Here is a 13,164-nt window from a genome sequence, read left to right on the forward strand (position 1 = left end):
TGGATGGAGAGCACCCTTTAAATATAAATCTTCAACTCTTGCCATAGATTACCAATTGGGAGTGTCAAACCCATGGGCTTTGACACGAGTGTATTGATCTAAACCAGTCTATTGTAGCGCTGGCTGTATGTTTATGGTCATTGTGTTGGAGGAATGTGAAGCTAAGCCCTGTCCTTCAAAGGCTGCGTCCCTGCATCGCCTCGTAATTAGCTCCATCCATCTGTCCAGTCGCCTCTGACCAGCTTCCCTGTCCCTGCTGAAGAAAAGCATCACCACTGTATGATGCTGCAACCACAATTAGCCGTGTTTCCATCAACCCTTTTTAATGATCATTTTGAAATATCTCATTAGAAATGGTTAATGGAGACGGCAAAATTCTTATCAACTCACAAAATTTAGCAAAAAAGTTTTCACAATCTCTTGAGGTAGATTTTGACTTTTTCTCTAAAGAGGAGATGGCGACACATTTACTGGATATGTTCTGATGTTGCAAACATTTACCTCACATGACTGATCAGCTGTTTCGGCCCCCCAGCGTCTTCCTGAATGTTCCCATGATGTTCGAAAACAGGTACAAGTGGACCGACGAAGAGACTCGACCGTTTCTTAGTCGTTCGTTTGAACACGTTCATTAAAACCTCGCTCCATTACTGATCTGTGGTTTGTGCTAGTTAGCAACTTCTTCTTCCTGTTTATTACAACGTAACGTCATTGTATGACGACACTACGCCTCGCGTCGCCCAGTTAATTTGCTACAAACCAGTAGATGGAAACACGTGTAATTAGCGTTTTTCTTTTTTTAAAAGTTCGCTCAAAATTCAAATGACTTTGTGTTCTGTGTAACGTTGCGTTTTACATTTTACACGTACTGTTTTGAATTTGCATCAAATCTTCGGTTTTGGCCTCATCAACCACGGAGTATCCTCTGTATCTCCTACATGACCCATGGCAAACATTAAGGCTAGAGACAGCGAGTTCTCTGGAAGTTTCCCCAAGTCCCTTTTTGAATAACTGCGCATGCGCAAGACCACCTTACCTTGCTCTCCAACTCTTCAGGAGGTTCATGTGAAATAAAAATCTCCTAAATCCACTCTGGTCTTATTTCTTACTACCGAAGCCTTCCACATCTTCTCATAATCATGAACGCGGTTTGCTTTTTGCGACTCTCAGCCATGTTCAAAGTATACAGCGAGAGCAGCGGAGCTACAATGAACCAATAGATTAGGTGATACCCCCAGAACTTCAGGGAGAGAGGGGGGTGGGTATGTTATGTCTATCGGTGAGAGTAGGAACCCAAACTCTTGACAAATCCATGCCCTCTGGACCGAATGGCAGAGATTGGTTAGAGTTTTTACAGGCATGTAGCTCCCACAGAGAATGATTTTGAACCTCCTTTTTGTAAAGTACATACATTTATTACTTTCAGGATGGAAGGACGATTTTACCCAGTATAACAAAAAGAGTTTCTGAACAGCATTACCAACCATAGCTTTAATCAGCACTTCTTATGGCTTTCTTTGAACAATGGCTTTCTTCTTACCGCTGTTCCAGTAAGGCCAAAGCTGCTGACAGATTGACCTGAGCAGCGGAGCTCCCTCTGACCTGTCTGCTGCGTTAGGTCAGGTTCACTCTCTACGAGCTCTATGAGCTGCTTTTATGCTCTCATTACTCATTAAACTCCACACAGTCGGGTTGTGTTTGACTAAATGAGACTTCTGGACACAGTCGGTTGCACTTGGTTTAATCCGAACGCACCTTAGACGTTTTCCATTTTTGCTTCAGAAATGTTGAAAACCCTTGTAACTTTAACATTTGTAGCATTTTTACAGGGCAGAAGTGTTCTTTTTTTAATATAATTCACATAATGCATAATGCACCTATAAGGCACATAACCATGACCATAGCATTCTCGGCTAAAGGAACCTCCCTCAATCCTTCAGAGCCAAGTTTATGGCACAAGTTGGATCGTTTCAAGCTGCCGCCTTCAGTCCACAGCAGCTTGTTTTGGAACCACTGAGCTTACGCGCTTGTAAAATTGATGAGCTTGTTCACAGGCTGTTGCTTAGGGGACCGTAGGGGAGTGAGGCTGATGGGGAGGGGGGGGAGCTGGTTGGTTCTTTGTCAGGTGATATGGCTAGACTCAACAACAACCATACCAAGTGATGGTGGATGAGTTTATTGCAGAGCTGGGTCCTCACTGGCATTGTGTGTCTCCACCCTTATAGAGAAATTTTAATTAAAGGAGCTCACCGGGCTCCTGGTTAGTATGTAAACTGTCGACACCGTGTGCATAATTCATCTGCAGCGAGCCTGCTCAGGGTGGCCTTGATAGTAGCCCCATAAAGCAGAGAGGGATTGGGTGTTGCATTCAGGACTTAGAGTCCCTCCTCTCTACTGGACAGTGTTTGATCTGTCGCTCTGTCTTAAAGGAGAAGGTGAAAGTAAACTTACCACAACTCCCTCTAATCCAATATAGGGGGAATCCTATTATAGAACAGGTTGCAGGGACTTGCGCCAGTAGTGTTGTGTTTGTGGTTTTTCCTTCACTTACACAACACTTTCATCAGACCTCTATATTCACTAACAATGCTGCAAATATACAAAACATGCCATCTTTTTTTTTTTGTGTGTGCCCTGCTGTCAGAATGGTATTTAAACGATGTTACCACAGCCGGTTCTGGCCTGGTGTTATTTGTTAAAAAAAAAAAAAAAACTAAAGTCACTGGGTGCAGTATGCAGAGGAAGCAAAAAGGCAGAGAGTTATGGCTCAATATTTTTAAAGAATGGCAAAATGAAGCCTGCTGTGGGTATTTCATCATTACTGACACTACTTCCTCACTTTGTCATGCAGCCAAACTCTCTCCCTGGCTTCCAGCATACTGAGTTTCCCTCTTTTTTTTTTCTCAGTCACTGTCTTCTCCAGTGAGATTCCCAGGCATTTTTTTTTTCCAAACAACCTGTCAGCTGACTTTGGCTACTCTCCATGGAGCCCTAAACACTTCCAGCGACGCTGCTCTGCTTCTGTTTGTTGTGAACGGACAGTTTTATTTCTTTCTTCCTCACTCTCTCTCTCTCTCTCTCTCTCTCTCTCTCTCTCTCTCTCTCTCTCTCTCTCTCTCTCTCTCTCTCTCTCTCTCTCTCTCTCTCTCTCTCTCTCTCTCCCTCTCTTTCTTTCGCTCTCATCTCGCCAAATCCAATAAGATGAGCTTTCTCTGAGCCGCCTGCCGGAGAATTAACTCATGCGGTCAGATCGCTTTTTGACTTATGACATTTCTGTCCGCAAGGCGACACAAAAGTTTTAAGAGTTTTTCTTTTCTTTTTTTGTTTTTTGTTTTTTGCGGAGAGTGGACGGAAGAGATGGACCAAAAGCGCAAGTTTTTGTCTGCGCGACGGCGCAAGAGTTGAATAAAGGAGAGAGCGCAACTTTTTTTTTTTTTTTTTTTTTTTTTGTATCTCCGCCTGCGCCAGAAGCGCGCTGGATGGACGGCTCGGTTTAGGCTCGGTTTTGTGAAGTTTTGCTTTTTGGTGCAAGGGTTGAGATTAGGAAAAGCCGCAAAGGAAATAATTAGCAGCGCTGCGATCAACATGGCTACGTTGGGAAAAGGTAAGTCGGTATTTACCGTCAGGAAAGGGAGCAAATACACTAATTAGCCTCCGAAAATGAGAAGATGCAACATTTGAATTTAAGGGGAAGTTATTTATTTATTCATTCATTTATTATGAGTCTATGATGCGGGGGTGCATAGGAATACAGGTGTGTCAGTCCTAATGTGTCTGAGCATGAATGGGTCTGTGAAAGGCTGCTAAAAAGATGTAGATCGCTTGTCGGAGTCTGATCAAGTTAGAAAGAAATAGTGCAGAAAATAAACAGGAAGTTCAGCAATCACTGAAAACAACAACAACGAACAAAGGTAGAGCTCGTTAGGAGCTCGAAACCTCCATCAAAAGGTTTACTGTATGCTATGTTTTAACTCCTTTGAAGCGTTTCGCGAATTGATGTGACGTTTGGAAACGTGCGCCGCGTTATTTTTCGCTTGGTATTTTCAAAATAAAATTGCGGGCTAAAATAGTTACATGTCTTCAGCCTGATGATGTTTGCTTGAATGAAAACGGCTCATTGCAATAAGCCCGCTGCAAACCAAAGTAAACACCATATATATTATATATATATGGCCCGCTGCAAACCACAAGTAAACACCAAACATCATATATATGTATGTATATATATAATAATAATAACAATAATGAACAACGTGTTAGAGATGGAATATATATATATATATATATATATATATATATATATATATATATGTAATCAAGCCAGTTGAACCACAGCCTGGAGCAGATGTTGGGCTCCACATTGCTTGTCAGCAATTGCTTTAACTTTACCATCCATGCATGGCAGCATCATGGACAGTTACGATTAACTGTTTCATTATGTTTATAATTAAAAGGTTTTTAACAAAAAATATATATTTAACCATATTTATGTCACACAAACTGTTTCACAGACCCTTGGAAATGATTGTATCTCTAGTCCAGTTTGGACTGTGAAGCAGTCTCTACTAGCAAGGGCAGAGTAGACTATACTTAGTGTTCACAGCAAGATGCTGCATATGTGCTATAAAGGCTGCAACATACTCCACCAGAATCCAGACATTTCTTCTCATTCCAGCAGCGAGTGACGTCGTTTTATTCTCTCAGCTCCATCTTGAGGGCTCATAATGCTTGTTCTCAACCCTTCTGGGCAGCACTTTATTTCTCACGCGTCGCCCGACTACTGTACTGTGATTGGACGGGGTTTAAATGGCCGTGTTTAAGTTGGAAAAGCAGAAATGTCTCACGGACATCTTGAACTTAACACTGTAGTCGCGCGGTTCAAGTCTGGGGCTTTAGGTGGTGGAACATGAATACTTCGGACTCACTTCCAGTGTTTCCCCTATAAATGGCCCTAGAGAGGCAGTCCCACCCTGTGGCACTACGCACATGTTCGCAGGTTCAGTCAGAGGGTTCCTCAGTACCGCTGTAAGACAGGCCGCTACAGGAGAGTCCTCCAGCCCAAAGCTATCAGCATCTACAACAACTCATTGAAGAAACACTGAAGGTGTCCATGAGGAAAACACACAAACAGAAAAGGCTCACGTCAAACGCACTCACCATTAAGTGAGAAGTTCATTAAAAATAGAGCATAAACACCAGGAGCATGCGCAATCCTAATACAGTTGAACTGAACCAAACTAAATTCCCAATGTTTAAGGAATCACTGAGTTAAAAATCTGGCTCAGACATCTAAGACTCTTAGCCAGAATACAAGATTGCTTTGTTGCTTCTAATGCACAACTGTATGTCAAAAATGACAGTGTCAGTACCACTCTGAGATGTTCAGTCAAGTTACAACATGAATCGTGAAATTACACCATCTTAAAAAAAAAAATCTTAAGTCCTTTAAACAGTCCTTTAAATGAAAGCATTCAGATGCAGTTTGAATGTTTTAGCATCACTGACACTCCCTATAAATAGAAGCTTGTCCACTTGAGCCTCCTGTGAATATCACTCACTCAAAGTAAACACGAGCAGAACAACTTTGCATTTTGTTAAATCAAGCAGTGCCTGTGTGTTTTTTTTATTGTCAGTGTGTATTTGTTATTGAGAAAATAAAATACACCACCGGATAGCGTCTTTAAAAATGGACCGTTCAGCATTGAAGGCTAAGACACAAAATCTGACTGTCCTGTAGATCAGCACACACGCTTTGAACTTGTGGCTTTACACGTTTAGATGTTGTTTGTGCAAAATGCTTGTACCTTCTCTTTTTTTCCACCAGTTTTACTTTTTTTTTTGTTTATTTTCTTTAAGATAAGACTTGTAATGACCCCGTTTTAAAAGGATTGTTTCCCCTCCCGTTAGAATATGCGTCCGAGTTGGGTTTTATTTTGATAAGACAATCCGGAAGTGCTCTCGTGCCGCTTTCCGTCGAGCTTGACGCCGGTTCGTGGCGTCTGCTCGGAGTGCGGCAGAGCTGAAGGCAGGAGGGGGAGGGGCTGCGGTGAAGGAGCACAGTGTTGCGGGCAGGACAGAGACGGACATGAGGGAGAAGGGGAAGCACTACAGCCGCTCCGGCGGCTTCATTGATCGGCGTGTGATCGTCCACCGGTCCGCTGATCGAGGTGCGGAGCGCTGCGGAACTTTCCGCTGTCTATTTTTTTTTCTGTGTGTGTGTGTGTGTGTGTGTGTGTGTGTGTGTGGCTTTGCTGTCTCCTGTGTTAGAGTGCTCTGATGGGAGCTGCGTTTTGATTTATTTATTTATATCTATTTTTTACACAGGACAGCAGCAGATTTACCGCAAAGTTGCTTTCGCTGCTGCCTCTGATGGTATTTTCTGTCAAATCGGCTTCGCAGCCTCTGAAAGAGCTGCAGTGATTAGTGATTCAGGCTGTTGTGCACACAGGTTAGAATAAAAGTAGCAGCAGGACGAATATCTGCAGTGATGTTTGGGTCCAACGTCAGAGAGCTGCTGATAGTTGCACCCCCCCCCAGGGCCTTAATAAGCGCTCTAATCAGAAAAGAAAGAGTCCGATGCTGGCTATTCTGGTTTGAGTTCCTTTGCTGAGGTGCTGCATCACCTCCTTTTATCAAGGCTTGCGAAGTTAACAGCAGGATGTTGTGATTTCACCCCCCCCCCCCCCCCCCCCCCCTCCAGGTGAGGATGCGATGACCGGTGACACGGACAAATACCTGCGACCTCAGGACCTCAAGGAGCTGGGGGACGATTCTCTCCCTCAGGAGGGCTACATGGGCTTCAGCATAGGAGCGCGCTCTGCCAGGTAGGCGCCTGTCATTTAAATGAAGTTCATACGCCTAACTGTAATAACAGGAGAATTACGCTGTGGTCACATTCATTATAGATTTATTACTACTGCATAGGCCTTTACTGTGCAAAAGCGAAGCACGTTATGGAAGATTTCGTTTTCTGGAGCAGATTCGGTTATTTGAAGACAGACTACAGAACAAGAGTCTGGAGAGTTGCCATCCAATGATTGGACCTGGCAAAATGATTCAGCGTTTTGTGCGACCTCATTCAAACCCAGACCAGAACTACAAAACAGGCCAGAGTGTAACACGGTACAGATACAAGCCGTAGCCGAGCGATGCAACTGCATGAGTACACTTTCAAAGAGAAGACAAAAGGTTGTTGTGGAAAACTGGCAGGCAGCAGGGGAAACACATCAGAGGCTATTGTTTCCATAGTGACAGATGGCACGTGTACCCTGATGGCTGGATTGATAAGAAAAAAAAAAAAGTATGAGGTGAACTGTGACAGGAAGCTGCTAACATCAGCAGGACGAAGCAAAAAAGGCAAACCCAGATTTAGATGGAAAGATTCCATGTAAACAACTTTGTTTTTGAGGGTAATGCAGGAAAAAAGTTTCAGTAGAGTCATTGCTGTTCAAATATTAACAAGATGCTGAGCAGTGAAATGATTGACTTTTATTTTTGTATTCTTGTGCTACATTTGTTCTATTTAATTGATGAAATGGACTGATCAGAGATTTCTGGGCAATCTCGAAGTTTTGATTTCGGCCCAGCTTCCATCAGCTGATACCAAGTTTAGCTGATTCCAGTTTCCCTTTCAGAAATGCAGTTGCCTACATTTAAAATATTTATTTCTCTCCTCCCTGCCAAGAGAGGTCAATAATTATTCAGAAAAAGGGGTGACGTCACATCGTGTGAGAAAGAAAGAGGTTCCTACTTTGTTTTGCTGTTATTTTAAAACAAAGGGTTGACATTCTAAACTATATTTAGCATCAGATCTTAGGAGTTAGCATGATTAGCATGGCCAGCAACAATTAACTTTAGACATTCCCAAGATCATTGGTTTGTCAGAAACATCCCAGAAGAGCAGTGTACTGGAAATGCTTATGTTGCGTTCAGACCGAACGTGATCTGAGGGTACAGGGGCATCTGGTTTACATGCGAGGTCTATGCTGGATGCACATCTAGGACCGTCGAGAGGTCCTGCAGCGCCTTTTGAGATTTCAAGTGTCTGAGCGTACAAAGCGGCAGACGCTAGAGTTGGGAAATCTGAACTCTTGCAGCTGTACGCGGAACATCAACCAATCAGAGAGACTCCGCTATGTGATGTAGTGCTGCATTTTCTGACATGAAAAGCCAGGAAGTCAACAATGGAGGACAAACTCATTGTCGCTGTTTGTGCCCATCCTATTATTTAGGATCTGTCGAGCTAGCACTACAAAAACAGTCATAGAATGGACCTTGCCTGGAGAAGGATTAGTGAGGAAGTCGGGATCTCGGATAGGTTATCAAAACCTTTACCACAGTAAATACTTCCTCGCATTTGAGGAAAAGAACAGGGTAGCTCTTCCCAACATGCGTCAGATGGAGCTGTCCAAACTTTGCTCAGAGCGTCACAAACGCTCTGCCCAAGTGTTTAAGTTGAGGCGTTGGACGCTTTTTTGATGCTCATTTTGCATTCAGTCTGAACGCAGCATTAGTCCTCCCAGTACAAACTGCAGCGGATGATAGTGAACCAGGAACAAGTGCTTATGGCTGCTTAATACAGTCTTACCTTTGAAGTCAAAACTAGGTTCTGGGAATGACATCAAGCCCAAATTAGCCATGTTCCAGTTCTAAGTTGTAGACTGGCAGGATTTGCTATTTCAAAGTGTTAATGCAATACATTTACAATTAACTAGTTAATGATGTTATAAATCTATGCATTTTGTAGTTTCAAACACTGTAGCTACATGTTCACTGAGGAGTTTGTGTAAAATTATCAATGTGCAAATATATTGTTTTTACTGTGGATATTGGTTACTTTTAAATTGAAGGCAGCCATATTGTTTTTTTTCCACGTGGAAATCTTGCTTCAGGGGACCTGTCTGTTTTTTTCCTACATCTTGAAACTTGGAAATTCAAGTTTCTGAGTACAATAGGATGCTTGCATAGTTCAACCAAGCAATGCGAGCAGATTTTCTGTTTTTAAGATGCAACATTACAAATTGGCAAAGTCCTGTTACTGCGGTGGTACTTGTTATAAAAAGTTTGAGAGCTGCCACCCTGGATGATGTAGAATCTCAAATCTGAGATTTTGAGAACATTAACAACCCTTTGAATTCCAGCATCTTTCATGACAGATGGAGGCTGAAGGCTCAAAAGGACAAAAAAACAGAGCAACTTTGCAGTAATATCTTCAGCCTTCACGTTACTCTGGGTCACATTGCCTTTTTGCTAGTTTCGAAAACTTGTCCCCATGACCAGTTGTTGACCTGTGGCAGGCGGCTACTTTTTATACCTCAGGTGCTAATCAACTAAACTGCTAAAGTACAAAATGAAAGAGTGAAATAGTCACAGCTCCCAGGTGTAACAGCCTGAGCCAAGGGCTCTGTGGAAAATACAGTTTCCTTTTAAATAGCTTTTTACGTCGTTTTCCTCTGAATTTATTCTTAAATATGTCAGTGAGACTAAAAATATCTTAACTGTGGATGTCTTCACTTAGGAACAACTTCCACTGTGCAGAGTAGTGTCAGCGGGGTCCTGTTAGCGCCTCACTGTTTATAAAAAAAGGATTTTTATGTTTATCACTGGTCAGGGCGGCTTAAGCTTAAAAGTGTCCATTTCAGTTCACCAGACCATTTCTTGGTGCCTCTGATAGTGATTATAACTTCAAACTGTCCTTGCAAAGAAAAGAAAACAAATAGTACTGCACAAAAGTGGTAATCATGTCAAATTCCTCTACAAAATGCATTTCTGCCATTCTAATACTGCATTTATTTTACCTGCCAACTATTCAAATGTCCCTTTACAGTAATGTGAATGTTGTGAAATATATGAATTAATGTACTGATCTGTGTTTACGTATGATGCTGAGCAACGTCTTTGCGCTTTCCCTTACCTTTCTGTTTATACATCGACATTGCATGGTTTTGCTGGGCTGCATACACTGAAACACACACACCCATCTAAACCTAGAAAAAAAAATGTGCTTAGTGTAGTGCAACCATGCAAAAGCACAGCATAAGGATCTTGTGTTTAAAAGAAAGGTCATATCATGCCTTAATGTTTTCAAAATGCTTTGCTTTTCACTCTTCTACTTTGTCCTTCTCCTTGTTTTCCTGTCCCTCATTCTAGCCCTAGACTCAGGTAAGAAAAGGGTAGCAGCAGTAGTAGTAGTAGTAGTAGTAGTAGTAGTAGTAGTAGTAGTAGTAGTAGTAGTAATAGGAAACATAAGTTGTGAATCCTGTCTCGCCCTCGTTACCCTAGTCGTTCATGTATTAAAACCCCACCAATAACCTCAAGTCATCCTGTTGCACATTGGTGTCATCGTGTTGCTGTTTCTCTATTAGTAAAAGCTGATTTGTTATATTACTGCTGTTATTTGTCCAGATCATTACTCCATTTAAGCTGGTCAGCATTCATTGTATTTTCCCATCACTGTTAACAAATTCCTCATATGTGAAGTCAAAATTTTAAAATTAATTTGTTTTTTGGGTTACTGGTGTGGGGGGGGGGAAAAAGAGACTAAACTGAACTCATGGGTTTTTTTGTGCTTGTGGATTTTAGAGATGCACCAATCCGAGAATTTGTGGCTGGTTTTGCAATGCGCAGACGTGCCGCTACGATTTCAGCTTATTTCTGATTTGCTTCATGTATAATATATATTTTTTTTAAAGTTTCTAAAAGTCTAGAAAATGTTTATTGTCAATCAAAAAAAGTTTATTGCAATACATAAAAAAGGATTTTCTATAAAGCAGGACCGGGCCACAGACTTGTCTCTTTTTGTAGTTAAATATACTAATTTGCTAAAACCCTGAAGGGTACTTGACTGTACAAAAAAAAAAAATAGAATAAGAATAAACGAAATTAAAAAGCTGCCAATTATCTGTTTCATTGTTTTACAAAACAGATTCTCGCTTAGATATTTTGCGCACCACAAAATATACAGGGGCATCATATTACAAAATAGATTTTTCTACAATGTCCATTAAGGATGAAATATACAGTTGTGTCCAACTTAATAGTTGAGACAGAAAAAAAACAACTCAGATTTATTCTTAAACATTTTAGATTGGTAAACCATTCGTTTACTGATCTTTCTGTGATCAGATATTAATTATAAAGGCAAAGGAGACGTGACACTGTGTGTGAGAGAGCAGTCTGTGTTACACAGCTCTGCAGATAAACAGGATTTCACTAATATTTCAAAGCATTGCAACATGAATAAGAGATATTTTAAACCATCTTTGGTATCTTACATCCATGTTTAGCACGGTATTGCTAACTGTTGACATCAGTCTCAGTGTGGATCCGCTCTAAAGAGACTAGAACTTTTCTTTAACAGATTTATCCAAAAATGAAATATTTGCAAATCAAAATTGACAGAGGCGAACTGGAGTCGTCCAGAAGCTAAAACAGAGTAACTTTGCTTTATAAGATCTGCTTTCTGTTATCTGCTGATATCTTCCTCCTTGTTTAACTGAAGTAGCTGTCTTAAACAAACAGCTTCAGTTCCTCCTCTGAATTCATTTTTAAACGCTTTGCTAATACAGAATCTGCAGACAACTTTCACACCGAAAAGTGTTGCTATTAGCAATACATGTTTGCATTTATCTATGGTGTTTTCACAGATCAAAAAGGTTAGGTTTTTGAAGTACTAAGCTGAAAATCGCCCAACTCCAGTCACCGTCGTGGTTCTCGGTGCATCTCTATTTTGTGTTTTTTTTGTTTTTGGTTTTGTGAGTTAACCTCCTTAACCTTTCTGTCACCAAGTGTAACTTCCAGGGATCAAAATATCAGTATACCTCTACCCTGCCCCACCTAGCATCTTGTCAACATGTCAGTAATCTATCTCCTCCCGGGATTATTCAAGATATACTGATGGTTTGCAGAGATGGAAAGTTTCCACTTTCATTGATTGACACGAGGAAGACACACCTGTAAACGTGGCTCCTACACTGATACAGAATGACTTAACAGTCCACAGTTGTCTTTGTGGGTCCACACCCACTCCCACAGCAGCTGCAAACCCCCCATATCGCCGACATTTTCACATGCAGATGTGAGGAAAACAGGAACTGCAGTGCCGAGTGGGTGATCACCACTAAAATAAATTGATTGGTATGCCAAGAGGAAGTAAGGCAGCAGAGAAGGATGTGGAAGGAGAGAGGAGATTAAATTGAGAAAAAGTAGAATTGCCGTGTGATGAACCGCTGGGCGTCGTGCATCCCAGCTGTGCAGACTGAAGAAAGAAGCTCTGTTATGCAGAAACGGCTAGTTGACAGCCCCTGAGTTGAGAAAAGAAACAGGAGGAGAGAAGGATGTACAGAATGAACAAACAAGGTCCCGGTGTGAACAGAAGAGGGGGTCCGGGTGGGGGGGGGGGGGGGGGGGGGGGTGCCATGCCAGCGGGTCCATTCAGTCCGTACAGAGTTGCCTGGTTACTTCGACAGTGTAGGCAGGCTTTGCTGAATAAAGGCCTTTTCTCTCCGCCGAATAGTGTGCCCACTTAAACCCGCTGAGCTCTGCTATTTCTCTCCCCCCCATCCACCCTCCTTTGCGTCACATCACCCCCCCAGTTTTACACTCCCGCGCATAACGCATCGATGCACACATACAGTATGCAGTCACAGAACGCACATCACTGGGACGTCAGCCTTGGTTGTGGGCGTTTAATCATTTTCAAAGACATTATTTTAGCATAAACTGAAGTAAAAAAAAATGCAATCTTCCCAGAGCCTTGCAAATATATTCACTTTTAGTTTTTGTCATATGACAGACATAAACGTATTGTACTTTTTTGGGGATTTTATGTTTAGGTCGCATATAATAGTGAAGTGTACGGAAAATAATACATGGTTTGAAAATGCTCTATAAATAAAGAATCTGATTGGCCTGGCATGCTTTGTTCAGGCGTTAGAATGGCCTAGTCAAAGTCCAGACTTCAATCTAATCAAGAATTTGTGGCGCAACCTAAAACTATACTGTTTACAGTTGCTCACTGTCCAGTTTGTCTGAGCTTGAGCTACGGTATGTTGTAAAAAGGAGAAGGCTAAAACGCCAGTCACCAGATCTGCAAAGCTGGTGGACACATACTGTAAGACACATACAGCTGCAGTTTTAAAATTTTCTAAATCATGTATTCTTTTC

The 13,164-nt window shown here is 41.8% G+C and overlaps 1 protein-coding gene across 21 annotated transcripts in view; it reads left to right on the top strand.

The window, feature by feature from the left end:
• The window catches only part of ank3a (ankyrin 3a), a 119,926-nt gene that overhangs the window by 63,636 nt on the left and 43,126 nt on the right, over positions 1–13,164 (top strand). For 15 of the 21 annotated variants that reach the window (XM_036126874.1, XM_036126885.1, XM_036126882.1 and 12 more), the window contains one exon: positions 6,701–6,824. In XM_036126874.1, coding sequence (XP_035982767.1) covers positions 6,701–6,824 — 124 coding nt within the window. Of the gene's footprint in view, positions 1–6,700; positions 6,825–10,149; positions 10,162–13,164 lie in introns of all 21 variants that reach the window. The other 6 variants (XM_036126868.1, XM_036126877.1, XM_036126867.1 and 3 more) reach the window with 1 other exon arrangement.

The sequence above is a fragment of the Fundulus heteroclitus genome, chromosome 22 (genome assembly GCF_011125445.2).
Source record: "Fundulus heteroclitus isolate FHET01 chromosome 22, MU-UCD_Fhet_4.1, whole genome shotgun sequence".
Taxonomy (NCBI): Eukaryota; Metazoa; Chordata; class Actinopteri; order Cyprinodontiformes; family Fundulidae; genus Fundulus; species Fundulus heteroclitus.